Consider the following 18,806-nt stretch of genomic DNA (forward strand, 5'->3'; position numbering starts at 1 on the left):
ACCTCTCCAACTCCCCGCTAGGAGGAGTCACACCTCCCGACCCAGAAACCCTCCCACCCTCTCCTCTAGTTCTCCTTCCCTCCCCTCCCCGCCAGAGTTCCGGCAGCCTTCGAGTAGCAGTGCTCACTGGGAATAGTAGTCTTCCGGTGTGAGGCTAAGGAGTTTTATCCATTTCTAGAACTACGCTTCCCAGAGAGCCTCGCGGCAGAGGAAAGCTGTGTCACCTGACCAGGACTCTGGCGGGGCAATGGCGGCGCCCATGCTGCGCGGGTGCTGCCTTGGAAGGTGTTGGGCTTTAGCCTGCATTGACAGCGGTTCTCGCCACGGAAGAGGGGCCGCGAGTGGGTTCACGTCCAGCGGGAAAAGGGGACAGAGCTTCGTGGCTCAGCAGCCCCTCCTCACGGCCCAGAAGTCAAGTAAAGGGTATACTATTTCATACCATTACTGCCCACTTAGGTGTGAGGTGGGACTGCCGGAGTGGGGAGGTGGTGGCCACTACAGCCTGGCTTCAGTCTAGGCGTTTTGTGGGCGGGGGGGTTGGACTATAACCTGAAACCTAAATGAAAGAGCAACACGAGCCCTCTGTCAGCCTCGCCTCCGCACTAAATCATCAAATAGATAAGCATATTTGAGGAATTCGCGAGTGTAAAATCGCAGGTGTTTTCTTGAATGTAAAACTACACACACCGAAGTGCGGATTCAGTCACTTTACTAATAGCACTACCAGTGGGGTCCGTGACAATAAGCGGGATCTTATTTAGCTGACATTTATTTAGCGCTACTGTGGGAGAAATGTTTTCAAAGTAGAGAGGGATCCTTTACCTACAAGCTCTGGATGGTGGTGGCTTAATATTGTCAGAAAACTCCACCTATCTGTGGAGGTGTTTAATGTTGAACGTTTTCTAGACCTAGGAGGATGCAGCCAATACAAGAGATCTTCCTTCTGATTAGAGAGCTTTGCTTCGTTTGTTAAATAGCCTCTAAACAGCTGTTTATACTTTATAAGACTTAAGTAGTTTCTTTTTAAATACAGAAACAGAAGGCACGTGTTTGGTAATCACTATATCCTTTGAGACAGTTAAGTTGGCATTATATTTGCATTTCTGTTGGAGCGGCAGAAGGAAAATGTCCAGAAACGTTCAACTTCTATTCCTTTTATAAATTAGATCGTCCGACTGTAAATGGAAAGTATTTTTTCTGTCATGTAATGAAACTTAAAAAAAAAAAAAAAACTTTTGAGTAATGTTTTAGCAAATGCAGACTTTCTGATGAGTGTTTCATTTAATTCCTCTCTGTAGCAGGCAGCGCTTCCAAACTTTAAAAGGAAGGACTTAATCTTCTCACAGTACTATAGGTAGAGAACTTGTGTTGAAGTGATTGGAACAAAACCCAATACATGCAAACAAAAACCTAGATAATATAGGAAATTGCTTGGGAGCAAAGCAGAATAGGAACAGAACATGGGAGGAGTATGTGTAAACATGCATTGTCCCGGATGTATGATTTCAGAAGGAATAAGCACACTTACAAGAACCTGGAGAGATTTGTGTATGGAATGCTCATATAGACCCAATAGAGTAGGAGTGGCCAGATAGAGATTATTATAGCATTTAACAGCTTCTTAGATTTTGATAGCAATCAAGCATAAACAAACAGGAACCTGAAACTGTATCTGGGGAATTGAAAAAAAACAAAGCCACATCTTACAGTTTAATGTTTTCATTTGCACAAAATTCCCAGGAAAAGTATGATTTAGTGATGATTTATTATATCTGTGTCACTCTTACCATTTTACTTGCAAGCCATTGTTATACAATGAATTCAAAGCATGATGGAGAATTTCCCTTCCTTTTTAAATAAGATGTACAACTATTTATCATTATTTCTCTAGAAGTAAAAGCATAATGTTTATGTTAATTCTAAAATATTTGCAAGATCAGCTTTCATTTACTGAGTCATTAATTGGGAAAGACAGTTAATGTAGAAAATGCTGCTTTTCACTGAAGTCAGCCAAGCAGATGTCACGTGATACCCATTTCTAAATTGTTTCAGGATGCCAAATTGTTTCTTCATCACCTTCCTCTGTACAATGAGTTTCCTTATGCCATGTTGTAAATGCATTTTATCTTGCTGGTCTTGTAGATGTTCACTATGGATTGCTTTTGATTCAGTGATCAATACAATATGACATATTTCTAAATATAAGGATCTAAAATTTTAATAAGTTAAAAAAATATGAAATTAATACGTATGGTTTAGGGTTGTAGAAATTCATGCATAGTTGCAGATCCAACTACTTCTTAACCATTATTTTTTTCTCTTTAGTGAACACAAATGGGCAGCTGTGGTAGGTTTGGAAATTCATGCCCAGATTGCCTCCAACTCTAAACTCTTCTCTGGATCTCAAGTCCACTTTGCAGCACCTCCAAATTCTTTGGTATCTTTTTTTGATGCATCTCTGCCTGGAACTCTGCCGGTAAGGTTTTTGTTTAATCATATTTCATTAGAAAATGCTTATGTTTTATTGGACGTAGATAATGATTTCCTTGTTTTAACATCTTGGCACAATTCTTAGAAAGTACTTGTTTAGGGATTTGGAGTGAAGTAGGATGAACTAAATGTTTTCTAAAGACCCATCTCTGTAATTCTGTTTCTAAATCTAAACGTCATCCATTTATTCATACATGTATTCACTCATTTCACACACATTTTTAAATGTCTACTAAATACCAGACCCTGTGCTATGAACTGGAACATAAAGATGAGGGGCATTCCTTGCCTTTGAGGAGTTTAAAGACTAGGTGGGGAGAAGTGTCTTATAAACAAGTAGAGTAGTGTGTGATTATGCCTGTGAAGGCAATATGAAGGACATGGTTTTGGGACCCAGAGTGGGGATATCTAATTTTGTAAGAGAAGGATTATTGTGAGAAATTGGGGTATGAGTATGATTGGAAAGCTTGTTGAAACAGGTGGTGTCTGAGGTATCTGAGAAGCCAGATAGGAGTTGGGTAAATGAAGGAGGAGAAGGAGTCTGGTCACGGAAAACAACATATGTCACATGATATTATAGTGTAAGGTTCATAATGATTGTGATTATTGAAAATTAAGTGGTCAATAGTAGAAAAAGTCAACCACGGTATACATTGAATTAACTACTTATTTACTCACTTTCACTTAAACCCAGGGAATGACTAGGTCCAGTGTACTCAGTCAGCAAGATTGTTATCATATAATTTCATACAGTTAACTGGATTTTTAAGAAAAGGATGGAAGGAACAATATGAATATTTGAGGTAATCAATAAATCATAGTCTGTGCGGGACATACAATATCGACTGGGTGTGGGATTTCCTGCCATCCTTGGAGGGAGTGTGTATAGATAGATGGTGGGAACTGGCAGGGAGAGGGAAGGATGGGTGAATTCTGCACTGTCTAACATGTGAATACAAGTGAACGCTGGTTGATGTGACCATTGGCAGACTTGCAGAGATGGAGGTTTACTTTTCTCAGAGTCACTGTCCAGAGTAGATGGTTATGGGCAGTGCCTCCAATGTGCCTGCTATGATTCTACTGGGCAGGGCTTTGATTCTACTGGGCAGTGTCTCTTACTTGTGCTTTTTGTTGTGGAGGACTCCCATCCCTGCAAACCCTATCCAGGCTCACCTTTGATTTGCTGTTGGGTCTTTCTGGAGGAAAGACAGATAAAGGGATGTCTGTCCCTCCCTCCCTCCGGCTTAGAGTATCTGTGGAAAAATAATTTTTGTTTGGGAAGAGACAATTTGTCAGTTACAAACGTATGAGTTCCTGTTTGGGCAGAGATGCAGATATAGTAGAAATAGAGTAATATCTGTTCAGACAAGTGAAATGGAAAGCAGTTCATAACACCTCTCCTTTTTTCCTTCTGAGCTCAAAACTTTTTTTCACCATATGGTAGTTCATTATCAAGAGGCTGCACATAACCTCTGATTTCTTTCTAGGTTTTTGCAGCTGGGAATACAGAATCCAACAAAGTATTTATTATAGTTCACATTTAGAAATAGATCTATTTGCAGATAGGTATGTTTTCTATAAATAGGCTTTCATTTGTGGCTAAATGTGGTCAAATATTAGAGACAATTTAAAATAACTAAAATGTCAACATGCTTTGAAAGACTTCTTGCTATACACCAAAGAAGAAGGTGCTTGCCCAGTGATAAGCATAGGAAGAAAACAGTGAAGGTGTTTGGGACATTTAAGTGGGTGAAAGCAGACATGAAATCAAGGGCAAAATTTTTATTAGTCCTGTTTTTCTTAATATTGGAGAGATTTGAGAATACTTAAATATGTATGACTTATAGTCAACAATAAGATATTCCATACTTAAAAACTGTGTTAAGAAGGTAGATTTCATCATAAGTATTCTTACTGCAATAAAATAAAATTTTTAAAAATGCTGATGAGGAACCAATGAAGAAGAGCTAAAAACAGTTAAAGAGGCTTGAACATATGCATTATAATCGGTCTCTCTCCCTACCCCAAAGAAACCCCACTGAAATTACAGTAAAAGAATTTAAAAGTTATAAACCTATTAGAGAATGGGAGACCAGAGTACATGAGAGATGGTAGATGGAGGAGGGACTGACTTAGCAGAGCTGAACTAAGTATAACCCAAGAAAGGGCCGCTAGTGAGGAGTGAGACGGCATGCCCTTCGTAGCCTCAGAAGTGGTCAGGATGTGGGATCCTTAATTATTGTGGAAGGCCAGGGAGAGGTGGAAACAAGGGATTGATTCTGAGTCTGGATATGGAGCAGTTAGACTTAACGTCCTCTCCTCTGACCCTCTGTAGCTGCCCCACCCCCCACAGGAATCTATAGTTTTAGGAACAATTCAACTGGTAACACATTCTCCCTGGGACCCCAGGCAGAGGAAAGGCACTGATGTTAGAGATTGTCTACACTCTAGACTCCAGGGCCTGCCCAGTGCTTTTCTCTACACTGTTTGGGGACCTCAGGCAACCTTGTATAGCCATCACTCCCCTTCCCCAAGCAGGAATTTGCAGGAACTTGTTTGGAGATTACATGTCCCTGGAATGAAGAGCTTCAGATACTGAAACTTGGAGTGGTAGGGGTCTCTATAAACAAAACTGCGTGGTCACCTGATCATCCTAGAATGCAGGCCACCGGCATTTTAGTACCCTACTTCAAAATACAGACCGATGGCCAAAAATCACTAGACTTTTGAGGAGATTCTCCTACATAATGGAGACAGCCCCAAATAAAAAGACTAAAAGAAATAAGAGGCAGCAGATAATGCACAGGGTAAAAGAATACCTTAAAAATTAAAAGCTTTTATAAATATCCTCAGATAAAAAAGGTAGCTGCACCTTTGAGATAAGAGCATGATAGTACTTTTTAAAAATAATCAGAACTAAAGCTCCAAGAAATTAAAATTATGATGACAAAAAAATCCCGAAGAGTTAGAAGATAAAGTTAAGAAAATCTTCCAAAAAGTGTAACACAAATACAGTGAATTGGACAGTTGGGGATAAAATTAGAAGATTAGAGAATCAGTCTAGGATGTCCAACATCTGATTCATAGAAGTTCCAGAAGACAGAAGAGAGACCATAGACAAGAAGAAACTATCAAATAACACAGATTAATTTCCCAGAACGGAAGGACCTGAATCTTCAAATGGGAAGGGCCTGCCAAGGACCCAGTGCGAGGAACAAAAAGAGTCTCACATACAGGCATGTCATCGTGAAGTGTAGGAACGCCTGGAATAGAGGTAAGATACTGGAACTTACATAAAAAAGAAAAGAAAGGTCACGTGCAAAGGACTGGGAATCAGAAAGTCATCAGACTTCTATTTTTTTTTTAATTTTTAAAGGTTTATTTATTTGGGAGAGAGAGAGAGAAAGAGAATGAGTGGGAGAGGGGCAGAGAGAGAAAGAGAAAGAATTCTAAGCAGGCTCCTTGCTGTCAGCGTACAGCCCAAGGCAGGGCTCAAACTCACAAACCGTGGGATCATGATGTGAGCCGAGATCAAGAGTCAGATGCTTAACGGACTGGGCCACCCAGGCACCCCGTAAAGTCATCAGAATTCTTAGAAGCAGTACTTAAAACTGGAAGAGAATGAAATGGTATCTTAAAAAAAAATCTTAGAAAAAAATGGTTCTAATTTAGAATTCTGTATCCACTATCAACTGTGACAGTAGAATAATAATATTTTCAGACAGGTTCTCAAAAACTTGGCCTTTTACTATCATGAAAACCTACTGGAGTAATGGAGAGGTTCTAGATTGCCAGCCCTGCAGCAGGCCCCAGGGAATCTGGTGGGACAGCAGGATGGATGGCTCCAGAACAGAGCCATTTCGAGAAAGAATGGGTAGCTGGGTGGGAATAGCAAATATCTGATGTTTGTGTAGATACAAGATTTTACATATAGAGTCTTTGAGAATAATAAGCAATAAGTAAAGTGAAAAATATGAAGCAAATAATGAAATAAAGACTTGTCAACTCCAAAAAAACACAGTGTTCAAGAAAGGAAATGTGATCATAGTATACTTAACAGCTTAGCCGAGAAACCCATTTACTTAATAATAATAGAAGAACCAACTACTGATTTAACAAAAGCTGATATAACTAGGATTTGGGGAAATAAAAGAACTAAATTCTTATCTACCATTATCAGAAGTCACATTCCAAATTGATAAGGCAAGAAAAAAGTAAGAATATACTCTAGGAACAGTTTTGGTCACAGATTCAGGGAGACCCCTTTCTGCTTTCCAGGCCCTAAGTTGGTAGATTGGTTTTTGTTTTTGTTTTTTTGGCTTTTATTCTCTTTTTTTTTTTTTTTTTTTTTGATTTTTACAAATAAGGCAATGAGTGAAAAATTTAGAGTTCTCAAGAGACAGATTAGTCAAAAGGGTTTTCAATGACGTATTAAGAAATTTTATATAAAAGTAATATTAAATAATCAAATATTAACCTCTGCTGGTTTCTCAGCCTTCTGCTAGTGAAATATCTTTTTTGTTCCCAAAGTCCAAATAGTGACAGACTCCCCCCCACACTCCCTACCTGTGATTCCCATCCTTACCATGCTTTTAGGAGGAACAGGCTCATCTATATTCTAGATTATTCATACCCAAATTTATGCATGTCGTGGGAGTATGTGCTTTCCTGGAGGTGAAGTGACCTACCTACCTACCAGTTTGACTTGTTAGACTTTAACATTACTCAGCTCACCATGGGATTGGACTGAAGAGTGGCATATTTTGTTCCTGAATAGAAATGTAGTAAAATAGGAAGCATGGGTAAATTCTAAGAGGCAAAGTAAGATAAAAATACTGCAAAATATCTTGCCTTATAACTTTATTTAAATTATCTCCTGGGGGGCACCTGGGTGGTTCAGTCAGGCGTCCGACTTTTGGTTTTGGCTCAGGTTTGTGGGTTTGAGCCCCATGTCGGGCCGCATGCTGACAGTGCAGAACCTGTTTGGGATTCTCCCTCCCTGTCCCTCTGCACATCTCCTGCTTGCGCGCTCGCGCGCTCTCGCTCGCTCTCTCTCTCCCTCTCCCTCTCTCTCAAAATAAATAAACACTAAAAAAAAAAATTATCTCGTAGGAATGAAATTGGCCAAGTCTTGGGGCTCCATGTTCTAAAACAAGAACACTGTGTCATTAGGACAGCTATCAACTCTGTCTTTTTCCCAGATGAAGGAAGGATTGTCACTTGGCAAATGGCCAGCAGCCTTGGCCAGCAGGTGATGGATTTTTCCAAAGGTCCCCTGGCACTGCATATTACTTAAAAATAGGAAGATAAATATGACAAGACAGCTCAAAGATCTGAAAGTGGTGCTGCCAGGGAACAGGACTGGCGGGTGAGGGCAGCAAGAGCTGCTGGTTTTCATTATAAATTATTTCAAAATACCTGCCTGTAATAAATTGTTAAACAACTAAAAGTTAGTTGTAAAGTAGTAACATATAGATGAGAGGAAATTATTGATAGAATCAGGTTCCTGAGAAAGCAAGAAGTATCTTCAGAGCACAGGAAGAAAGACAGCTTTCCATCTGTAATCTCGCGGAAGATGGTCCCTCCAACCCATGTGTAAAGGCAACTTTTTAGTTTGGGTTGTGGAAGGTTGAGGAATCTCCCATCTGGTTTTTCCCTTTCCTAGCAAACACTGTTTCTTACATCTCACACTTCTTTTTGGAGCTCTTTCCTGCCTGAGTCAGTATCCCTTGCATTCTGGGTCTGTGGGTGATTCAGTCTCTCAGTTTTTCTGTGCCTCCAGTCGTTTCTAGCTCTTGAATGATAGCACAGAATTCTAAGTTGACAGTTATTTCCCCTCAGCACACTGAAGACATGATTCCATTGTCCTCAGGCATCTATTATTGCTGATGAGAAGTCTGCATCCTTTGTAAGTAATCTGATTTTTTTCTCTGATAGCTGTAGCCAGAACATGTCTAGGTGTGGATTTGTTTTTATTTATTCTGCTCAGTACCCAGTATGATTTTTCCACTTGAAGACTCTACCCTGGATTGTGGAGGTATCTCTGCGGGATGAATTCATGGCGGCCTCTACCAAGGCCCATTGGGCTTTATTAAACAAACTGTTTCCATGTTACTTTGTCAGCTCCTGAATATCGCTCAGCTTGGATAGTGCCAACATTCAAGCCACACCCATGCTAGGTACAGGTCCAGGGGCCCTGATTTCTCAACACTTTCTTTTCACTTTGGCCTTGAGGCAGGTGGCCTCTTCCATATCCACTCCTACAGTTGGTGGCAGAACATTTTCTGCCTGGACCAGGATTTTGTGGTTCCCATCTCCCTGCCCCAGGTGTCTCACAACCTCGACTTTTGCTCCTAGGGCAGGGGTGAGGGTTGGCGGGGAGGGGCTTTAAGTGGCCAACATCTGGTATCCTCTCCGCCTGGTGAACAATAATGATAGTAGTAAAATCAACTGACATTTACCGAGTGCATGGTATGTGGCAGGGACTGTTCGAGGTGCCTTCTTCATATGTGTTAACCTTTTTTTTTTTTTTTCAACGTTTATTTATTTTTGGGACAGAGAGAGACAGAGCATGAACGGGGGAGGCGCAGAGAGAGAGGGAGACACAGAATCGGAAACAGGCTCCAGGCTCTGAGCCATCAGCCCAGAGCCTGACGCGGGGCTCGAACTCACGGACCGCGAGATCATGACCTGGCTGAAGTCGGACGCTTAACCGACTGCGCCACCCAGGCGCCCCTGTGTTAACCTTTTTTAATCTCATAATAACTATATCAGACAGTTCTCGTCATCATCCCAATTAGAAAGTAAGTGGAGAAGCTAGATACAAACCCAGTAGTCTGCCTTCCAAGTTCAAACCTGTAACCCCTTTGCCATCCTATCTCTTATAGTGACCCTTGGGTGATACATGGCTTTAAGCTCCACTACTGCCATGGAACCCCAGTTTCCTTTCTGGCTTTTGAACTTAGCTGTGTGTGTGTGTGTGTGTGTGTGTGTATTTATAAATTTATACATTTATGTATGTCTGTGTATATAGATACAGTACTTGTTTTCATCCACCATGTCCCCTCCAACCCCAGTGTATCTGTACTCCCAGCTATCTATCACTTAGGCTGCTATTTTGACCAGTGGTTACAACCCCAGCCCCCTGCCCCTATTCTGATTGATGACTCTTCTGAATGTTTCTTAGGACCACAGGCATTTTATCTTCTTATTTTACCGTTAGTTTTAGAATTATATGGAATCCCATCATAAATCTTCAGACTGAAAAGGTCATTCAGCCCATTTTCTTGCTTATAGTCAGGATTACAGCTAAACTAAGGACAGCATTCTTTGTTTTTATTAGCAGGGATTCAGCCTCACTCATTACTTTGACCTAGTAAAACCTCTTACTCTGGTATAGAATCTTCCTTAACTTATTGAATAATTATTCATCTATAGAACTTAAGCGAATCTTAGGTTATCTTCCTAGAGTTTACTATTTCCTACTTATCAGTGTCATCTCGACTTCTCTACTTATAATACTTTTATGAGATGTGAAATGGGAAGAACAATAGGAAAGAAAACATATTTGTTTGATAAAATGTCAAATTTACAACTCTTGTAATTTGCAAATGTTTCTAGTAAGGGTGAGATTTCATCAAGTTTGTTTGAAATTTGTGCTTGTGCAAACCTGCTTGGACCCACCCACCCACCAACCCTTCAGTCTGTTACTTGAAATGCTTGCCCCCTCCTAGTGTCAATCCCTATGCAGGAGAAAGCAAAGAGAACATTCTGCTTCTGTTGATGCCAGCTAGTAGGTTGCTCAGCTATGGCCAGTAGATAGCTACTTCTGATAATCAGGCTGCGCCACAATTAGATTAATTAGGAACTAGTGACTCTGCTCTTGTTTTCCTTGTTTGAAAGCTCTTATCTGTACATAACACCGAGCCCCCTAGTAACTGTAAATGTCTGTTGTTTCCAGAACAGGGGAAAGGGCTGTAAAAAACTGTTTTCCACGCGTAAGCAAGAATATTCTCCTCTTTTCTCAGGATTAACCTGTCTAAAAAAGCATCTGAGGTTTTACATATCAAAGATGTTTGGAATTGGCTCTGGCAGCTATGGAATGAAAACTGGAAGATTGTTTACCATATTTTACAAAACTTTCTTTTATGCCCGAGAGTATATACAGTTGACCCCCAAACAACACAGGGGTTAGAGGCACAGAGTCAGAAATCCATATATAACTTTTGACTCCCCAAGAACATATCTACTAATAGCCTGCCGTAGACCAGAAACCATACTAATAACATAAATAGTCAAGTAACACATATTTTGTAGATTATATGTATTATGTGTTATTTGTATAATAAGTCTTCTAGAAAAGAAAATGTTAGTAAGAAAATTATAAGCAAAGGAAATTTATTTGTCATATTCTCCTGTATTTGTCAGAAAAATTCCACATATAAGTGTACTTGCACAGTTCAAACCTATGTTGTTCAAGGGTTAACTGCATTACTATTAGCAAGAAGAGAATGGAAGAGGGGGAAAGATATGATGTCAATATATCTGAGATGATGCCTGCCCTCTGGAAACTAACAAACGATGGAGAGATGATGCTTTATATTAGAGATTCATACTTGAACATGTATGCCATGTTGCACCGTAAGGGATCTTGGCCCTTAAAGAAATGATGATGTGAATACTTTGTAAAATACTTTGAGATTAATTTAATTTTTAAATTTCTTATGGCATATTTATTTAAAGTTAGCTGTCAATATCCTAGCTCTCTGAACATAGCAGATACTAGTAATAACTTTTGTTTTGAAGGACCTAATAGGTTTAGAAATACTTGACTAGTTCTAGAGAGCATTAGGCTGAAGTGCTTTCCTGACTCTTAATTCTAAACGTAATTATAAAAGTTGTTAACTCAAAACTTCTAAACGAAATAGAAATTCAAGAACACAGCATTAGGGAAGTGTTTAAATGCATACATTTATAATCAGATCTATATTTACCTCTCTGTCCATTCATACTAGATTATGTTAAGTTATTTGACTAAGAAGACAAAATGTGACAGTTTTCTATTAAAATATTTTTCCATTTCAATGATTTGCTTTAATGTAATCTGTAGAACTTATAATTACATTATATTCTCAGTCTTTAATCTTGCCAGTCATTCTCAGAGTCACTTTGATGGTTTTCCTTCCTTCTTTTGTAAAGTAGGGTGTTCCAGGGGTGAGGAGTTTTGCCCTATGACCCTTGTCCCTATAAAAGTGGTGCGTCTGTGAGTTCAGACACACAAATGTGGAAAAGTTCCCTTTCAGCTCTTAAACTCTTCTGATGGTCCAACACTTGCCTTATCATGTCAGTAACTGGCTATCTGAACTCAGATGACTCATGAGGGTGATGGACTCACATGTTCAGTAGGCAGCATGACCTCCTCTCCCCTCACGTGGGAATCATTTGACTCCTTCCCTGCCATGGATCTTTTCCCAGCTCTCCGTAGATTCTTGAAAGCCTCCCTCTTCACGACCATTTTCACCTCCCCTACCCTGAAGCAGTCTTACCTGCAGTATTCCCCACGTGAAGTCTGACTGTATTAATAATAAGGCTTCTACTTTGTATCAATATATATTTGTTTTGTATAGTTGATTGACCATCCTTTTTGTGTATATTGTTTATAGCAATTTATGTGTTTGATTATAAGTTTCCAAAAAGCAGTTCGTGGACCTTTCTTGGGACACTTGATAGTACCTTGCATATAACATGTATATAACACCGTGAATAGATATTTCTCTATATAATTGCATGCACATACATGAGGAGTCCATTTGAAATAAAGTTCTAGGTGTCTAAAACCCTTTTGCCATTTTTTAACCTCTTTATGGGAATCTTTCTGAAGTATATTTTATACTTTCCCACTTTTGCATAGGGTATATTGAACATATAAGCTAACTTCTTGATTACTCAAGGTCATCAGCAATGTCAGTTATTGATCAGTGTTGTAATATAATGGCGCCTTCAAAGGCTGTTGAGGTGTGTAAACCTATCTGATCCTACAGTAAATGGATCAGATACAGTAAAAGCCATTTTTTTAGGTTTCATATTGCGGTCTTTTTCCTTGCTATTATAGTTATCTACCCCTCACCTTTTTTTAAGCTGCTGTTAGTATATTTGACTCAAGGAGCCCCTTCTTGCTCATTTTCTACTTGTCAATCATTGCTTCTCATCTGCTGTAGCCCAGAAAGCCTGATTATTCACTTTCTATTGTAAGTAACAACAAGGCTCTGCACAGAGATCTGTTCTACAATACAAACTACATGAGTGGTAAGAAGCTTGTTAGCTTCTTAAAGTTATAAACAGTATGAGAATGGAATAGAAAGAGATCCTGGAAATTATTCAATTTAGTCCTTTTAATTTACAGATGAGAGAGCTGCTGTTGTGACTTGACCGCAGTCACACAACTGCTTTGTGTCCCAGTCAGATTAGAACTCATGCTTAGCTTCCAATCTATATTCCACCATTATCGGAATTGCTGGTAGGCATTGTTTTTTGCAGGTATGTGTATATTTCAAAACATAATACCATTGACAGATGTGTATGTAATGTGTTTACATGTGCATCCACATGCTGATAGACACACAGAGAGGCATTGACTATTTAGCATTGACACTGATATTATGCACAGTTTCTAACGACAGTGTCCACTGGGTGAGAGATCTAAATCTGGAGAGAGAGAAAAGAGGGAAAGAGTGCTGATTCCGAAGAAGAAATGGAGAAAAGAAAATCTAACCTAATTAGTCTTTCTCCAAACCCACCATTAAGGGAGCAGCTGTAGCTCTGGGCAGCTCTCAGCTGTACATATCACCATGCAAATACTGATTATAATGAAACATTCTTTTAGGATCTTTACTATATGCTTCCTCCAGGAAAATTTTCTCTAGATTTTCTTTTGGTTCACGAATTCCCTATTATGTCTGCTCTGCTCTTTAATATATCCATTGAGGTGTTTTTTTTTTCTTCTGAGAGTATCTTCCATATATAGAAATTTGGTTTTTTCCTTTAAATGTCTTCTGACTTTTTTTTTTAATTTTTTAATCTTTATTTATTTTTGAGAGAGAGAAACAGACAGACCAACAGAGTGTGAGCGGGGGCGGGGGGGTGGACAGAGAGAGGGAGACACAGAATCCAGAGCAGGCTCCAGGCTGCGAGCTGTCAGCACAGAGCCCAACATGGGGCCCTAATGCACGAACCATGAGATCATGACCTGAGTTGAAGTTGGACGCTTAACCAATGGAGCCACCCAGGTGCCCAAATGTCTCCTGTCTTTTAAAAAATACTGCCTTTTTCGTGTATTCAGTTTTTGAATTCTTTAGTAATTTTATGTATTCTTGAAAGTTTTTTTTTTTTGCTTGAGAGAGAAAGAGAGCACACATGTGCAGGGGAGGGAGCAGAGAATCCCAAGTAGATTCTGTCAGTATAGAGCAGAGCCCAACACCGGGTTTGATCTTGCAAACTGAACCATGAGATCATGACCTAAGCTGAAACCAAGAGTCTCCTAGTGTTCAGAGTACAGATCTTTCACCTCCTTGGTTACATTTATTTCTAGATATGTTATTCTTCTTGATGCAATTATAAATGGGATTGTTTTCTTATATTCTTTTTCTGGTATTTCATTCTAATAAAAACACAACCAATTTCCATATATTAATTTTGTATCCCTCAATGACATTTGTTAATTCTAATAGTTTTTTGTTGGAGTCTTTAAGGTCTTCTATATATAGTATCATGTCATCTACAAATAGTGGCAGTTTTTCTTCTTTCTTTTTTTTTTTTTTAAGTTTATTTACTTTTTTTTCTTTTGAGAGAGAGAGAGAGAGAGAGAGAGAGAGAGAGAGAGAGAGAGAGAGAGAATGAATCCCAAGCAGGCTGAGCATTATCAGCACGGAGCCCAACTTGGGGCTCGATCTCATGAACCATCAGATCATGACCTGAGCCAAAATCAAGAATCGAACATTTAATGGACTGAGCCACCCAGTGCCCTAGTTTTTCTTCTTATCAGTTTGGATATCTTTTTTTCCCCTTGTCCCATTGCTATGACTAGGACTTCCAGTAATGTGTATTGATTATGATGTTAGCTGTGGGTTTGTCCTATATAGTCTTTATTACGTTGAGGTACATTGCCTGTATACCCATTTGTTGTGAGATTTTATCATAAATGGTGTTGAATTTTGTCAAATACTTTTTCTACATTTGTTGAAATGATCATATTGTTTTTATCCTTCATTTTGTTAATGTGGTATATCACGTTAATTGTTTTTTGCAGACATTGAACCATCCTTGCATCCTTGGAATAAATCCCATTTGATTGTGGTATGACGCATTAAATGTGTCATTGAATTTGGTTTGCTAACATTTTGTTGAGAATTTTTGAATCTATGTTCATGAAAGATATTGCCCTTTAATTTTCTTTCTTTCCTCTTTTTTTTTTTAGTATCTTTGGTTTGGTACTGAACTAATGCTGGACTCTCAGAATGAATTTGGAAGCATTCCTTCCTCTTCAGTTTTTTTGGAATAGTTTGAAAAGGATAGGTGTTAACTCTTCTTTAAATGTTTGGTAGAATTTACCCACGAAGCTGTCTGGTTCTGGACTTTTGTTTCTTCGGGGGTTTTTGATTACTGATTCAATTTCATTGTTAATAATTGGTCTGTTCAGATGTTCTATTTCTTCCTGATTCAGTCGTGGAAAGTTGTGTGTTTCTAGGAATTTATCCATTTCCTCCATGTTGTTCAGTTTGCAGGTGTATAATTGTAGTGGTCTGTCAAATCTTTAGTATTTCTGTGATATAAGTTTCTCTTTCATTTCTGATTTTATTTGAGTCCTTTTTTTTTTTCTGGATAAGTCTCACCAAAGGTTTATTAATTTTGTTTTATCTATTTTTTCTGTTTTTGTTTTTATTAAGACACATTTTTTTTTTTTCATAAGTAATTTATTGTCAAGTTAACTAACATACAGAGTATGTAGTGTGCTCTTGGCTTCAGGAGTAGAGTCCCATGATTCATCACTTAAATGCAACACCCAGTGATCATCCCAACAAGGCCTCCTCCTCAATGCCCATCACCCACTTACCCCTCTTCCCTAACCCCCCCTCCCCTTCCCCACATCAACTCTAAGTTTGTTCTCTGTATTTAAGAGTCTCTTATGGTTTGGGTCCCTCTCAGTTTGTAACTTTTTTTTTCCTTCCCTTCCTCCATGGTCTTCTGTTAAGTTTCTCAAATTCCACATATGGGTGAGAACATATGATATCTTTCTCTGACTGACTTCACTTAGCATAATACCCTGCAGTTCCATCCACACTGTTGCAGATGGCAAGATTTAATTGTTCACATAGCTGTTCAAGGCTAGCTGTGGGTGTGGCTGAGTGGGAGCAGTTTTGGAGGAGTATTAGTCTCAAATGAGCTACCTGCCAGTTATGGCAGGGTGGAAGCTGCTTTGAGGATTTGCTGGTCCTGACAGAGTCTGCCCATTGGGTATGGCAGAGTAGGAGCCATTATGGAGGGACACCTGCCAAGGCTAGCAGGTTGGGTGTGGCAGGTCCATGGAGGAACACAGAGGCAGGGTGGACAGTGCTTGCAAGAACTGGCTCTGGCCAGCAGTGGGCCAGCTAGGTAGAATCAGGGCAAGAAGAATAGTGCTTGCCAGTGCTTCTGTTCCTGGAGAATATTCCTACAGATCTCTGCCTCTTTCACATGCCCTGAAACTCATCATACATCTACTTCACATATGGCCCGGGTACTTTTCCATCTTCTGCCTCTGTGCTCAGTCTCCAAGCAAGTTAGCTTATGCATAGGCCCTTTAAGAGAAGACACTTGGTTTCCTATATCTCTGGCTCCCTTGGAGGTAAGCCCCACTCATTTTCAAAACTCCTAGAGTTAAGCCCCGCTGATTTTCAAAGCTCAGCATTATGGGGGGCTCATCTTCCCAGTATAGTGCCCCAGGGTAGAGGGTGTCTGATGTGAATCTTTTTTTGCATTTATTTTTTTTTTAATTTTTAAATATTTACTTAGAGAGTCCCAAGCATACTCCGTGCTGTCAGCACAGAGCCTGACATGGAGCTTGATTTCATGAACTGTGAGATCATGACCTGAGCTGAAATCCAGTCAGATGCATAACCACCTGAGCCACCCAGGTGCCCCCGGTGTGGATCTGGAACCCCTCACTCCTCAAGGAAGATCTCCACACGTGTGATATTACTCCCGCTTGTGGATCCCACATCAGTGGTGGAGGACCCAATACACATCTCTCCCCCTCCTACCATTCTCCCATTCTCGCTGTGGCTGTTTATAACTTTAGCTGTGGAAGCATGTTCTGCTGGTCTTCAGGTCTTTTTCAGAGAGGGCTGCTCTATGTAGCTGCAGTCTTGGAGTGCCTATGGGAGGAGATGAGTACAGGATCCTCCTACTCCACGGTCTTGATCATCCATTTACCCATTGCCTTTAAAAGTTATCATTTTCCAAAAAGAATTTGTCCTTTATCCTTTATCATTATCCAAAAAAAAATTATTGAATAATTGCCTTCACCTTTGTATGGAAATGATGGTGCCATCTCATTCCTCTTAAGAAACAACAAAAAGTGGGGCACCTGAGTGGCTCAGTCAATTAAATGTCTGACTCCACCTCAGGTCATGATCTCGCGGTTCGTGAGTTTGAGCCCCGCATTGGTCTCTGGGCTGACAGCTCAGAGCCTGAGGCCTGTTTCAGATTCTGTGTCTCCCTCTCTCTCTCTCTCTCTGCCCCTTCTCTGCTCACACACTCTCTCTCAAAAAATAAATAAAACATTAAAAAATTTTTTTTTAGTAAATAAAAAGAAGAGACAACAAAAAGCAATATGATAGAATTGAAAGGTTCAGCCAGCTATGGTGGGAGACCCATGAGGAAACTGAGGTTTTGTCTTGCCCTCCACCCCATCCTTGGGGAACCTGAGGAAAGTCACCTGGCCTTTTCCCCAGGTGACTCTCCTAGGCCTGCAAAGCATCTCTCTAACCCAGCCGTGTTTCTCTGCTGCTATATGCTTTTTTCCTGATAAGGGAACATCTCTAGGCAGCATACTCGGTCTTCCCAGAGATTCATTCCTGAGGATGAAACCTTCAGTATTGTATTTGGAAAGGGATTTTCTCCCATTTCCACATTCCCTTATGCTGGTTTGTTTTCCCCTCAAAATATGTGCTTGGATGAGAGATTGCACACAGTAACAACGAACCCTTGTCAGAAAAGATGGTGCTATACTTAGAACACATAACTGTTTGTAATGAATTTGGTACACTACTGCACCAAAAAGTCTGTCATACTAGAAAGTGAGGCAGGGATATGTAGAAAATAAAATATAAACACATTACCAAAGATACCCAGGAGTATGAAAGCTTAGGGGTCTTTTGTTGATATATAGTAGTTAAAAAATTACCTAACAGTGTTCTGTGACGCTATTTTTGTCTCTGACATTCAGGCAGCTCATACAGGCTTTGTACTGGTGATTTATATTAGCAGGCTGTAATAAAAATGCAGCCTGAAATCATGCAGCTGGGTACCATTCATTTTTCCTCCATGGACAGTACCAGAACTTAAAAAATTGCAGCAGACATGTAAAAGCTCTTCCCTCACAGGAAATGCATGCCCAGCCATGGCAGCTGGCCCTCCTGGGTTTCTTCTGCTTTATGGAGTCATTGGTGATGCTGGGCAGGTTTCTAGATTGGTTTTATGAGTATGAGAAAAGAATTTCCAGGAAGATATTATGTGGTTTTAGGGGGTCACTAAAAATAAGACCCCCTTCTCCTTTTGAATCAGAACCAGTGGAGAAATCAACATAGAAGTCAGATAGAGATGAGCGTATCAGCTTTATTACAAATAATGACTTGATTGAAAAATGCAACCTGATATATAGCCAAATAACTTCTAACACTTTCTGCTTAAGTTGAACTGGCTCCCCAAAACTGTAGGCCTTTCACTTGTTGGGGAAGAGCCTGCTTCTACAGAAGACTTTTCAAGTGTCCACAGTGTACCAGAATATATCATCTCTGTGGGCATGCTGATCGGAAAGAGCTCATATAGCTTTGATGATTTATGCTAGAGGCCTGTAAAAAAATGTTCAGCCAGAGGGGCCAACTCCCATGTGCTTGCTTCCTTTTCCCAAAGTCACTATAGTCAAGTCACTCCTCTTTTGGGAGAACAAAGTATGGAGTAGAGAGCAAAATCTAGCCATGGTAACATAGGAACAGGAGAATGGAGAATGCCCACTCTGCCTTCAAAAGCATGGGACAGTTTTATTGTATCTGGCAGTAGAT

At 39.9% G+C, this 18,806-nt stretch overlaps 1 protein-coding gene across 3 annotated transcripts in view; it reads left to right on the forward strand.

The window, feature by feature from the left end:
* The first annotated feature begins 210 nt into the window (after positions 1 to 210).
* The window catches only part of GATB (glutamyl-tRNA amidotransferase subunit B), a 90,041-nt gene continuing 71,445 nt past the window's right edge, over positions 211 to 18,806 (forward strand). Inside the window, exons 1-2 of one of the 3 annotated variants that reach the window (XM_045465819.1) lie at positions 211 to 423; positions 2,326 to 2,476. In XM_045465819.1, coding sequence (XP_045321775.1) covers positions 248 to 423; positions 2,326 to 2,476 — 327 coding nt within the window. In that variant the 5' untranslated portion in view covers positions 211 to 247. The remainder of the gene's footprint in view (positions 424 to 2,325; positions 2,477 to 18,806) is intronic. The other 2 variants (XM_045465804.1, XM_045465808.1) reach the window with 2 other exon arrangements.

Source organism: Leopardus geoffroyi, chromosome B1 (assembly GCF_018350155.1).
Source record: "Leopardus geoffroyi isolate Oge1 chromosome B1, O.geoffroyi_Oge1_pat1.0, whole genome shotgun sequence".
Taxonomy (NCBI): domain Eukaryota; kingdom Metazoa; phylum Chordata; class Mammalia; order Carnivora; family Felidae; genus Leopardus; species Leopardus geoffroyi.